Source organism: Mus caroli, unplaced genomic scaffold, assembly GCF_978045245.1.
Source record: "Mus caroli unplaced genomic scaffold, Mus_caroli_1 scaffold_1, whole genome shotgun sequence".
Lineage (NCBI taxonomy): Eukaryota > Metazoa > Chordata > Mammalia > Rodentia > Muridae > Mus > Mus caroli.
This window is the reverse complement of record NW_028227256.1, coordinates 161,869,260-161,883,141: the sequence shown is the minus strand read 5'-3', so window position 1 is coordinate 161,883,141 and position 13,882 is coordinate 161,869,260. Positions and strand designations below refer to the sequence as shown.

Genomic DNA, 13,882 nt, shown 5'->3' with positions numbered 1-13,882 from the left:
CCTTCAGATGAAGATATAGAACTCTCAGCTCTGCCTGCACCATGCCTGACTGGACGCTGCCATGCTCCAGCCTTGATGATGATGTACTGACTCTCTGAACCTGTAAGCCAGCCCCAATTAGACGTCATCCTTTATAAGACTTGCCTTGGTCATGGTGTCTGTTCACAGCAGTAAAACCCTAATTAAGATAGAAGTTGGTTCCAGGGACTGGGGTATTGTTGTGATAGGCCAGACCATGCTTTTGTTTGGAAGAATGTGGATTTTGCGACTTTGGATTTGGAAAGTAGTGGAATGCTTTAAATGGGGCTTAATGGGCTATCCTAGTAGGAATATGGAAGACTTTGCTACTGAGAGTGATTTGAGTTGTGTGGACCTGGCCCAAGAGTTTCAGTGGAAAATTTCAATATGTGGACTAGAGACCATTCTTGTGGAATTTTGGTGAAGAATGCGACTACTTCTTTGCCCTTATCTGAAGTGTCTGCCTGAGGCTAAAGTGAAGAGACTCATGTTAATTGCATTGGCAAAGGAAGTCTCAGAAATGCCCATCATAGACTTTATTCTCTGGTTAAGTCTCATGAAGAGCATTTTGAACAAACATAGCAAGCTGAGAAAGGAAAAATACAAAATATATAGTTTGAGTATTAAGTGGGTACCAGGAAGTAAAATGGAGCTGAATCCTGTGATCAAGGTTGTTAAATTGAATTAAGGGAATAATTAAGTGACCTTAGGGCAAGATCCTACCCAGCTAAGTTTGGGTACGGGCATAGTAGTACAATCTTTTAATCCCAGGAAGCAAAGATAAGCAGATCTCTGAGTTCAAAGTCACTCTATGGAGCAAGTTCCAGAACAGCCAAGCTTAGGTAGTGAAGGAGTTGGAAAACAGAAAGCTTGTGATAATGTAATAGAACAAGGGACCCATGTTCCAGCCCCAGCAAGCAGCAGAACTCGGCAGCTTTGGAAATGTGGCTCTGGCTTTAGAGTCCAGAATAGAAGAAACTACTGGGATAATTGATGCTGGTTAGCTGGAGCTAAGAAATTAGTGATAATTAAGAAGAGATCAGCATCACTGAGGTGAAATCTTCTGGGAAGTGTTTAATGAAAGCACAAAAAAAGCTATGTTCAAGAGGTAGCCAAGGTTGTACCTCCTGCAGCAGTTGTATTTGGTAATGTGTAAGAGTTACCCAGGTGGTACTAGTTTTGAAGGCATGAAGGAGCCATGAAGAACAGTTGAAGCTTGGCGCTGTGAGAGCCCATGGAGGGCCACTGGTGAAGGTTCAGCCTCAGCTGTAGTTGATGGCCCAGGACTGAAGGGGTCATCCAAAGGATTTGAGGCTTGGCACCATGAAGAGAGCCTATGAGAGGCTATAGGTGAAGGCTAGTTGCAGTGGAAGACCCTAGTGTATTGGAGATGCCAGTACTGTGGGATGATCACCAAGAACAGCAGCAGCAGTGGAGTAGATCCACCTGAGCCTAGAGTGCTACAGAAGGCAGAGCTGGGGAAGTGACCCAGGCCCTTTGGAGGAGCCCAGGAGATCATGTGTAAATCCCAGACATTGAAACAAGAAGCTGTAACGTTGAAGTTGCCTTGGAGACCCCAAGATTTTTGAGATGCCAGAGCCATAATGCTATCTGCTGAAGAATGCTACTAACAGGGAGTGGAACCATCCCAGAAAAAGAAGTTTGCTGCAGTCAACAAAGATGAAAAAAGGTGTTGGAGATCTGAAGACTGCTTTGACATCAGACATGGAGATGCAGAGTTTGGAGTTTGCCCAGCCGGTTTCCTGTCTTGCTTTGGGGATTACAGTTAAGTGTTTCGATAGCTCTCAGAAGAGACTTTGAACTTTGGACTTTTAGCATTGTTGAGACTGCTATAGACTATGGGACTTTGGAAGTTGGACTAAATGTACTTTTTATTATGCTATGGCTAAACATGCTCCCTATAGACATGTGTTTGAACAAGCCTATGGGGACCAGGGAGTGCAGTGTCATGGTTTGAATATGCCTGGCCCAGGGGTATTCAACAAGCCCATCAATAAGTCCTAGAGCTGTGAGTGAGGGAGTGGGGGGAGGGGAGGGGAGAGGGAGGGGAGAGGGGAGAGGAGAGGAGGAGAGGAGAGGAGAGGAGAGGAGAGGAGAGGAGAGGAGAGGAGAGGAGAGGAGAGGAGAGGAGAGGAGAGGAGAGGAGAGGAGAGGGAGGGAGAGGGAGGGGAGTGGGGAGGGGGGGAGGGGAGGGGAGGGGAGGGGAGGGCAGGGGAGGGGAGGGGAGGGGAGGGGAGGGGAGGGGAGGGGAGGGGAGGGGAGGGGAGAGGAGAGGAGAGGAGAGGAGAGGAGAGGAGAGGAGAGGAGAGGAGAGGAGAGGGGAGGGGAGGGGAGGAGAGGAGAGGAGAGGGGAGGGGAGGGGAGGAGAGGGGAGGGGAGGGGAGGGGAGGGGAGGGGAGGGGAGGGGAGGGGAGGGGAGGGGAGGGGAGGGGAGGAGAGGAGAGGAGAGGAGAGGAGAGGAGGTGCATTAGAGAGGATTATGCCCCGCATCACATTTTTTCCTTTGGGTAGAGACACACTGCGACCACCAGCGTGGACAAGGGAGTCTGACTTACTGCTCATGATGTTTGATTCGTAAAACTTGGGATCATCACGCTTCACCTCATCAGGATTCTCACAGAACTTGTTGATGTTGTCCTCAATGTACCAGCTCTTGTTCTCGTCAAATACTGCGAACACGACCTGCTGCTCGATGTCCGCCACCCTCTGCAGGGGAAAGGGCAGGGAACACTGCTCTGGTGGGCTGCCTATGTCCCCATTGTCGTGGGGTCCAGAGGAGCCACGTGTCTGGCACCTAGGAGACCATGATTTACCAAACCCTTGTCAGAGATAAAACTAATTTGTGAACACAAAGAGAAGGAGTCAGAGAATTCAGTCAAAAATACCCAGGGTGTGTGTGGGGGTGGGGGTGGGGATTCCCTGTCAGTATAACACCTGTAGGTCAGAGTACCTCTGTAATGGAAAACTTTTCAGAATGGCTGACTGACCGTGTTCCAAATGGACGAAAGGGATGGCCAGGATGTTGCAACAGGAAAGCCCCACCACACCCAGCCTTCCAAGTAGTGTTTACTTCTTCAATAAGTCAGGATCTTGCAAATGTTCTGATTTTTCTAGACATCTGCCTATTTTGCATGCTTTTGGATAAGACTTCTTCCACTATTACTTAGCCGAGTAGGAATTAGCCTAGTGGGGAATAATCTGAGGCTGTGAAGTGTCAACGAAGATAAGCTCAGGCTGCTGAGGATATACTTTAGTTGCTAAAGTACTTGCTTGGCACGCATAAAGCCCTGGGTTCAATCCCCAGTACCCCAGTAAACCAGGTACAGTAGCATTCGTCTCTAATCCTGGGACTCAGGAGGCACCAAGGTTCAAGGTTATCCTTGACTAAATAACCAATTTGAGGCCTGCTTGAATTACAAGAGAAACCTGTCTCAAAACAAAAAGAAAAACAAACAAGCAAACACCACCAACAAAAAATAAATAACACAGGGGGTGGGCTGGAAAGATGGCTCAAATGGTTAAGAGCATTGGCAGATCTCCCAGAGCACCAGGGGTTCAATTCCCATCTCCCAAGTGCCAGGTCACAACCATCTGTAACCATAGTTACCGGGAATCTAGCTAAAAACCTTCTTCTGTCTTCTGTGGGCACTAGGTATACACACTGTATGCAGACATACATGCACATAAGACACCCACACACATAAAATAAGCCTAAACTATAAAAAGAAAAGAAAAGGAAGGATAAGAAAAGACAATTTTTAAAAAGTCCAAGGCTATTCTGGGCTATAAGAGTGAGTTTGAGGCCATGTCTCAAAATAAAAGTGAACTCAGAAATCCCATCTCCTTGATCACATTCTTTGTCATAACTTAGTTTCACCAAAGAAGGGCTTTTGGCAGGCTCAAACTTCACTAAAACTATGGCTCCAAATTTCCTTGCTCTAGCGGGCGCTCTCCCGCCTCTGATGTTTGCCTCGGAAAAGAGCGGAAATTGACGCCAAGTTGTCACTGAGCTCCTAAGCCACCCTGTAAACACATTTCTAGGAGGGATATTGTTGCCTATTTGACCAGAGGAAAGGATTAAAGGAGCTGCAATGGCTTCTTCATCACACAGTCAACAAGTTTGAGTCTAAAATACAATCCAGTGGGATGTGCTTTCTGCAGTCAGAGTCCAGAGGAAAGGAGGCAGAGAAACAGGGACAACAATGCGAGATGATCCTGATGGTAAATATCCCCACACTGTTGCCAAAGGAGACTAATGATTGGTGTGTTTTAGAAGGGAAATTCTCCTATCCCGTAGTGAGACCTAATCTGTGCCAGCGAGGGGAAATTCCTCTCTCTCTCTCTCTCTCTCTCTCTCTCTCTCTCTCTCTCTCTCTCTCTCTCTTTTTTAATGTTATGTTATGTATAAAAATACCTGTACACCCCTCTGGTCCAGGGACCTGCTCTTACAAATTAGAAGCAGCCCTATCAGCCCAGAGGCAATGTCCCTTGTAACGTCCACATCACTGTAGTATGGCCTTGTTAGGCACTGGGCATCGTTTTCCGTGGGTTCATCAAATTCTAGAATGTTCCATTTGTAAGTGAAGGTTTCCCCAGGTTGAACTGGTCTGATCGTTGTGTGACTGCCTGGAAGAAAACATACGCTCTTAATTTTTAGAAAAATTATTTCATTATAATAAATGTCTACCTTAGCTTTTATTTAGAGTAATTAATATGAAGAAAAATATTCTTTTTGTATTAAAACTCTTGACTATGGATAGCATGTAGCTGTTCAAATTGATCTGTCCACTAGATGGCGCCAATGACACTCAGAAAGGAGAGATACCCCTTCCGTATTAATGACTGCGTTTGTCATAACCACTGGACAAATACGACAAGAGAACACTGTGGAAGCCTCTCGGAGATCAGTAGTCTCCAAGAAGTGAAAGGTTCCCACCTGAGGTGGAGGAAGAATTGACTCCATCTTCGTAAGGAGAGAAGGTCACCCCGTGAGGGTAAATGCTGTAGGGTCGGCTCGCCATATTTTTGAACACGATCTAGAACGTTAAGTCATAGTTATTATTTCCGTGTTTAAGGTCACTCATGAGAACTATTTCAGACGAGAGGAGGGCAGCTGCTTGTGTGTGCATGTATGGACAGGTGTGCACACACAGATGTGCAGTGCAGCAAGTGGGAAAATCAGTTCCCGGCAGCAGCCTCCCTCATTACCAGACAGGAAGGATTCCTACTAACCCCTCACCCTCTCCCAGCGGGTCCCCACACCCTTCCCTTCTTCTTTCACCCTTCCCTTCTTCTTTCAGATTGCACTGCATCTACGCATCTGTCCTCTGTGCCGGCTCTCCTCTAGACCACAATGCCGTTTTGTTTCTCAGGATCATTGTTCTTGAAGTTAACTTCCTGAATGGCCCCAGTAGCCAGACCCTGAGTTTCAGATAGAATATGCTTACACTGAAATCTAATGCACCCCAGTGGAGCCAAAAACGAGGGACGGATCACAGGGAAGGGAGACGCTGTCCATTTTCAAATGAACAAAATGGGTTTTGTTTAGGGCATAACTTCCTAGAAGTTCTAATTAGCCTTTCAATCTTCAATAGACAACCTTAACCTTACCTTCATCTTGGTTTGCTGCCAAAGCCTTTGAATATCGCCAATCATCATCAAGACCCTATATCCTAGGGTCTTGCCAATCAGTGTAACCTTCAACTGTCTGGGTCCCTACCTAGCTCTGTGATATGTTAGAATGTTCCAGGTAATTATTTGATGAAAGTTTCAGGCTTTAAAGAAATTGTTTAAATTGTTGTTGTGCATGTATATGTCAGGTCAGAAGACAATCTGTGGGAGTTGATTCTCTCTTCCCACCATAAACCCTGGGGGATGAACTCAGGTATTCAGGTTTGGCATCAATTGGTTCTATGCACTGAGCCATCTTGCCAGCCAGAGGGTCTTGTGCGAGTATAAATTGGAGACCAGCCATTAGCGCCACACACTGAGACTGGAGTGAAGAAGTGTCTCCTCTCCGCTGTGCTGAGTTAGCTGCTCACACTGGTAACCGGCTATGCCATTTTCCAAAGCCGCTCAGGTCTTCTGTTCTGTGACACTTGTGGGGCTTTTGTCAAGGACACTGACTTGAAAACTCAGAGCAAGAAAGTTCTCCTGGCTCTCTACCCCAGGCGAACTGCTGCATTCACTGGTGTGTGCACCTTGCTCGGTCATATTTATTTTGCTCTAAGAGTTAGGACACATTTTGCAGACAACCTTGGGGATGTATGGGTGTGTCTCACTATGCTTATTTGTGGCCAGATGGAATTAGTTCCCATACAGTATTCCTTACTCCTCCAATGATACTGACCCTGCTTTATTCTCTCTATTCTTTTCTACTTTATCTATCCCAGATCTTTTAAATGAAGTAGGATATACAAGAATGAAATACTAAATAAAACTGAGAGCTACGTTTGATTTTATAATTATATGAATACATTTAAATATATTAAAACTGCCAGTCCCTTGATCTGTCTTTTCCTGTTTAATTTCTCCCTGCTTCCGTATTTCTGTTACTTACCTTGAGTGTGTCTCTGACCTGGGCTCTTATAACAGGGCCCAGAATCCCACTTTGTTTGCTGAGGTTGTCGCTGCGTTTGGTGAAGGTCTCTTCTTCATATTGCCTGTAGATAACTTTCTTGTAATGTTTTCCAATTTGGTTTGAGAAATTATCCAAGTGCTGAGACCTGTAAATTCTTAAAGCGAAACGAAATAATGAAACAAAGGTTAGACTACTTCCGGCGGCAGCGAGTCCAGTGCAATGGACGACGGGGAAACCCTTGTGCGTGCAAGTGCTGCTTGCTAAAATGCTACTTCTGGGAACAGTCTGAGTTAGTTTGCATCCTGATGTCCTCCATGAAGCAATCAGGAGTCATCTCCTCTGCCACTGGATAAGCCATACGTAACTGATGAGAAATAGCTACAGGGACAGAGCACGTCTATACCCTTCCTTCCTTCCTTCCTTCCTTCCTTCCTTCCTTCCTTCCTTCCTTCCTTCCTTCCTTCCTTCCTTCCTTCCTTTCTCTCTCTCTCTCTTTCCTTCCTTCCTTCCTTCTTTCTATTTTATTGGATCCATAGTATTCCATTGTATGAATATGCTATAACCTGGTACTCTTTCCCAACTGAAGGACTTTTGGAGTTAATTCTAATCTTGTATCACTGGTAACATCACAGCAGCAGTGAGCACCCTTTTCACACATCCTTCTAACCTGTGAACAAGAACACTTTTACACCACTAAATTCCAAGAACACAGGGCCTGGGGTAAAGGGTATATGTGTTTACTATTCTAACACGTTTTGCCAAGTTATCCCACGGAATGGCTTTAGCATCCCATTGGGCCACCAGAATGTGTGATAGTTTTCACTTTCCACAGCCTCGACAGCAGATGGTAGGATATGAACCTGCCAGTCTGATAGGTACAGAATAGCATCCCAGTAAAGGTTTACTCTCATTTTTCTTACTAGGAATGTCATATGAAGAGCTACTAGAGCTTCCAATTGTCTTTAGCTTTCTGGCACCTTCCCTCCGACACGGGAACACAAGAACAGCACTGTGCTCATAGAACTGATGTGAGACCCTTAGCAAACACCTACTACAAGGGTTAGCAGTGGCAGGCATTCAACAAGTTCTAGCTGCCATTGTGCCTGTTGCTATCATCAGGCCACATCCCAATGGGGACTTGGGGATAACTGAATGTCTCCGAGGATAAGAATGCCTAGGTGGAAACCAATGCACATCTCCCTTGAGAGCTGGCCACTCATAACATCATAATTGAGACCCACACACTAAGGACCCTGTGGGCCATGCCTTTGATCTTGATGTGGTGGTCTGAGCCCCGACTCACTTGTCCATAGTCGCAGGTATCACGGGTGCATAATTCCAAATGACCTCCTCTGCGGCGATGAAGTACTCCCATCTCTTCATGTACCGCCTCTGCTCCCGAGTGAGGGTCTTGGGGCTCCTCGTTTTCTTTGGGCAGTTTTTAATGTCAATGTAAGCCTGCATGCCAGCTGGATTAGAATATAAAGGCAGGGGTAGAACTTGAGAGAAACAATTATTCATCAAAATGTGTATTAAAAAAATCAATTCACTGGGGGCAAATAATAACAGGAGACAGCAATGCTCAGACAGTCTTCCACTATGCGAGTCTGGGCTCTTTTAATGGGTCACAGAAGGAGGCAAGAGTAGGAAGCAGGAGGAGAGGAGAGGAGAGGGTCAGAGGGAAAGGTTGACGAGGCTCTCTGTGTTTCGTGTGCAGCAGGAGCAAACTAAAAACCCTAGGCCTATGGCTGGTGAAGTGGTGAAGTGTGGGCTTAGTGTGTAGATGGCCTTCGGTTTGATCCTTAACACAGCTCTCATCTCTCTCTCTGTTTCTCTTTACATATATATAAAACAAGAAATCATTTTAATTTTGTCTTTCCTTGTTATTTGTCCCTTTGTTAAATGGAGACTATCAAAGTGTATCCTTAGTGTGATTATTAAATAATAATGCATAATAGCAATTGTCTGCAATTTTAGTTTTAATTTTGCTTTATTTCTATTAGTAACTACTCGAGATAGTTTGTCTGGGCCATCATTTCATCATGGTCTTGATTGTTCAGTGTGAAAACACACACAATGTTCTCATACAGTGTTTAGTTTCTCCAGGGCTCATACACCTGGTTGTGATAAATGGTTTCCTATGGTAACAGATTTGCTTAGATTTTCATTTCTAGCAAGATGAATGTTCTTCTCAATAGTCTAAAGGAAAAAAATGTGTGATATGACAGTTAGATGTTTCATTTACATGGTACCACATGACTACTGCTGGGTCCTTCACCCCTGCTCCAGAATTCACTGATGCTCCCTGATGTCCATTTCTAGCTGGTGTGGTGGCTCATGCCTATGATCCCCACATTGGAGAGGCTGAGACAAGAGAGTACCATGATTTCAAAGCCAGCTAAGAACTTATGGTGAGTTTTAGGACAGCTTGGCATATAGTGGAAGATCCTATCTCAATAAAATAGACAACGTATCATTTGTGGTCCATTCAACACACATTGATTGAGTTCTTTTCTGTGCAAGGATCTTGTGCCCATCTCATTGCACAGGACCATATTATCATGTTTGGCCTGGTAGCTCTGTACTTCTATAAACTTGTGGATATTTACTTTCATCTGTCTAGTTTCTAGGTCCTTTCCTTTGGCTACATATGAAAGACATCCAAGAACACATTCAGAGAGGCGTTAGTCTTCCTCCTTCGTTATGGAAGTGGAGACCTCTTAAGCTTTTGCTTTATCTTAAAACGTCCTTGTCAATGCCTGCACCTCCTTCATCCCCAATTAGTGGGTTTTAAGTCTAAGAGCAAAGCGTCTAATGGTCTCTTAGGAACCAGGATGCCCATGTCTAGGTGGGGTCGACTAAATGGTTAAAGGAGAAGAAATAAGTTAGTAGCCTGAGAAGCAATGGTGCTCACTCAACGCAACGCTGTCGGGACCTGTTGAGGTTTGGTCTGTTGCTATGTGTTGTGATGCTAACTACGAACTCTGGTTGCCCAAGGGACGAGGGGATCCTCACCAAGGGTCGCTAGGTAACCTTGCACCTTAATGTAAAGCTATTGGTTGAATAAAGATGCCTGCAGCCTGTGGCTGGACAGAAGAGAGGTAGGCAGGGCTTTGGTTGTCAGGCTTGGGGTCTGGGGCAGAGAGCACGAGAAGGAGAACAGGAAGATGAAGAGGGAGGAGAAGAAACAATGGGAGAGATGAGTTATGAGAACATGGCTGTGAGGTCTGGCCAGTTGGAGTAAGAGCAGCCCAGGGAGAACATGGCAAGTCATATCTCAGGGTCACGGAGAGGGAAGTAGACAAAATGGCATGGGGGTAGATGTCTGTCCAGCTCTAGTGATGTTAAAGCTTATTATAAATATAAAGGTTTTGTGTCTTTTACCTGGGAACTAAATGATCCAAGGTGGGGTAGAAACCCCCAATTAATTTTAACCACAACAAGAAAGGTTTCTTGCCTTGATAATGCTTTGGGATGAGAGAAGAAACAATCCACCTTCCTTCTGGGCTCATAGTCATGTTTGCAGTCGTAGATGTCGCGCTGACCAGGGTGACGGTGGACACTTTATGCTGGTTCTGCTCTAGGACTTGGCCGTTGAAGTGAATAGAAAACAATTCTGGCCCCGAGCTCATCCCGATCAGATGCCAGCTGACGTGATCATGGGCACAGACTGTTATATCTGAGAGGGAGAGGCATCACCCACACAGAGAGATGGGAAACAAGGAGTCATCACTCACATACCGAGTAGCAGCACAAACTGTGTGGGTAGGGGTAGAGTTTAGAATGGGGGCCATTCCTTCAGAGCTGCAGAGACAGCTAAGGGACAAAGGCTAGGAGGCAGCTAAGTATGTGATGCACCATCCCAGTTTGTTTAGATTTAGAGGTCTCTCAGGACACAGGGCTCCCAGTGTATAGACTGATAAAGTCCTGAGCAAAATGGAGGGACTGTTCACACCCATCTGGCCTCACTTGGAAGAAGTCCTCAGTACCTCCAACAGGACTGGGGTTCAGGACCTAATCCTCTTCTGCAAATAGAGACCAAGCTCTGTCAAAGTAGAAGAAAGTGTGAGGATGTGCTGAAGAATTTTCTACTGTGTCTTTACCCTTTCTGAAGTTATGTTAGTAACACGGGATTACTCGGTTGTTACTGGTGTCCTCTTTGTAAGCGGACACTGAGAGCCTTTTGAGGACAGATTGCTAACAACGGAGGAAGAAAACCAAGGAGAAAGCCCAGTTTTGCTTTCTTTGTTGCCACAGTGATTGAGAAGAAATGCTTATTTGCTCTGGGAGAGAGTCCAGTCCTGGATCCTACCCAGATTTCTAATCACCAGATATAAGAGGATGGTCTGGGATTTAGCCTTTTATCCATAGAGGCATTTGTCCTTTGTGAAAGCCTTGCAAACAGGAGGCTGGGAGGGAACTAGAAGGTACATGTTCCTGCGGGTGAGTTTATCCCACACAGAGACAGCCCACACTGAGCTGCCCAGCAATGAACACATCTACGGTAGTATTGTCACGTCTATTAGTGTATGTTATTCTAGAAGGCTGGGGGGCTTTATCAGCATAAGTATTGTGTCTACTAACGGTTTGCACTTATTTGAGGCTACTCTTTTTTTTCAAGTACAAATTTATAATCTCTCTGTCCCAATCAAGTATATATATATGTGTATATATATATATATATGTGTGTGTGTGTGTGTATATATGTATATATGTATATATGTATATATGTATATGTGTATATGTGTATATGTGTATATGTGTATATGTGTATATGTGTATATGTGTATATGTGTATATGTGTATATGTGTATATGTGTATATGTGTATATGTGTATATATGTATATATGTATATATGTATATATGTATATATACACACATACATATATATACACACATATATGCATATATACATACACACATATATACATACATACATACATACATACATACATACATACATATATATTTGTGTGTATGTATATATATTGTACATTCAGTTTACTATTTCAGCTTTTATATATTTACATGGATTATTCTCCCTGTCAGGACACAGACAGTGGGATTGTTGATTCCATTTCTGGGAACAGCATGTTAAGACTCCTAGTTGGTAAGGACCACACAGAGTCAGGGAAAGGAATGAGATGCAAATTCAGATCATCCAATTTGGAGGTCAGTTAGTGCGGTCTCAGGTTTGCAGGAGCCTAGTTCTGGAACTCAGAATCAATACTCAGAGCTGCATGAGCCAGGCAGAAGATGGCACCAAATGAAATAAAATAAAGATCGAAAGCAATATCAGACCCGACTCTTGACAATGTTGTTTTTTCTGTAAGACAAGCCATTGGCGATATTGATACATGATGAAGTTGAGAATTTTTGCTTTTGTTTACAGTTTATTTATTTATTTTGTGTATGGGCATGGGCATGAATGCCATGATTCATGTGAGTGGGTCACAGGACGATCTGTGAAGGTTGGTTCTCTTTGCACCATGAGGTTCTTAGAGATCCAACTCAGATGATCAGACCTGGAGAAAAGCACCCTTGCCTGCTGCTGCACCATTTCACCAGCCCCCAGAATTTTTAATCGAGAAATATTTTCATTTTTCCTACACTAAACATAAATAAATACGATATATATTAATTATGGGATATCTATACATACATATTATGGGATGTCTTAATATGTTTGTGTATACACGCATACATATTAAGACACCATTTCTTAGCCCATTATCTTGTATCTTGTGATTGTAAATTTGAAATTTGAAATGTTAATCTGGAATAGAAGTCAAGATTAGAATCTCCCACAGAGAAATAAAGTTTCCCAATCACCATGAGAACAAAGAAAGAGTAAATCTAGGCTTTCCTCCTTTAGGAGACGTACCATAACCATAGCAACCATCTATATCACTTCCTCTCTGTTTTTTTACTAGAACTGGATTTTTCATTATAAGTCAGTTCTACTAGGAAGACAGAGAAAAGAAGTGATATAAGTGGTTGCTATGGTTACAGTATGTCTCCTCAAAGGTGCATATACAAAAGCTTGACTCTGTGTGATGAGTTTCACATGGTAGAACCTAGAAACATAGAGCCTAGAGGAAGGCGGTTAGGACACTGGAGATGCTGTTCCTGGAAGTGATTAATACAGTTAGTTCTCATGGGACCTTGGTTAATTCTCATGAGAGCAAGTTATTATAAAGTTATTATAAAGCAAGCCTCAGCCTCATCCCTGTTCTTAGTCTCTTCTACATGTAGCCATTTCCCTTTTTGCTTCTTCTGCCCTACTGTGACATAGATAAGTGGTCCCTCATCAAAGGCTGAGCTGATGAGCTGCCAGTCTAGGTCTTTCTGCTTCTAACACTGAATTTTTTTAAAAAACATTTTTCCTTTATATAGTAGCCAGCACTCAGTATTTTGTTATAGCAACATAAAATTAGCTGGTACAGTGGAAGTCATACACACACACACACAAACACACACACACACACACACACACTTAACAGCTTGTATGATTTTACTTTCTTACAAAATTCTATCTGCAGATGGGAAGAGAAAACCTACATGCCACTGGACATTATTCATCAATAGATTTTCAAATGGTAGAGCATACTGTTATAGAGTGAGTCTGCACTTGAGCAGACATTGATATGCTTAGAACACCACACCTAACAAGGCTGCATCAAGTAAGGTTCCTTGTTAACTTCTGATTTATCTGTTGTACTTCCTGGGTAAGACAGAAATGATGGTAAAATCATGAAAATCACCGAATCATTGCATAAGATTGTGATACTGCACCACTAGGCACTGGAAACCAGGGAACATGGTAGCTCCTGCCTTAACAAAAGAACAGGACCAATGTTGGACACGCGGGACACTGTCATTGCTTAATGGTGTCTGGCCCCTGTATTACCTGGCATCGTCCTATTCACAAAGCCATTAATTGTGTACATTAGGGATGGTGACTGGCTCCAGCTCTTGCTTTCATCAAACACAGCAAATAGAAGCACGTGTTGCTTGTCAAACATCTTCTGAGTCCCATCCTCAGTCAGGGTGCCTGAGAGAGAAAAGACAGGCTTCTATCCAGTTCCAGACTGAAGAGTACTTTCCATGTTCCCACACATCTGAATTTGAGGCTAGAAACAAGTAATGTTGATATAAATTTGAATCATACATTCCCAGTCAGGTGTTAGGATGCATTCCTATAATCCCAGGACCCAGGAAGCTGAGACAGGAGGATCATGAGTTTGAGGACAGGTAGGCTA

General features: G+C 43.9%; 1 protein-coding gene across 1 annotated transcript in view; it reads right to left on the bottom strand.

Moving 5' to 3' along the window:
* The window catches only part of F5 (coagulation factor V), a 69,158-nt gene that overhangs the window by 30,294 nt on the left and 24,982 nt on the right, over positions 1-13,882 (bottom strand). Inside the window, exons 5-11 of the mRNA XM_085842554.1 lie at positions 13,531-13,674; positions 10,077-10,298; positions 7,923-8,088; positions 6,599-6,773; positions 4,976-5,075; positions 4,454-4,665; positions 2,595-2,745 (exon numbers count right to left, since the gene is read on the bottom strand). Of these exons, the coding sequence (XP_085698680.1) occupies positions 2,595-2,745; positions 4,454-4,665; positions 4,976-5,075; positions 6,599-6,773; positions 7,923-8,088; positions 10,077-10,298; positions 13,531-13,674 (1,170 nt within the window). The remainder of the gene's footprint in view (positions 1-2,594; positions 2,746-4,453; positions 4,666-4,975; positions 5,076-6,598; positions 6,774-7,922; positions 8,089-10,076; positions 10,299-13,530; positions 13,675-13,882) is intronic.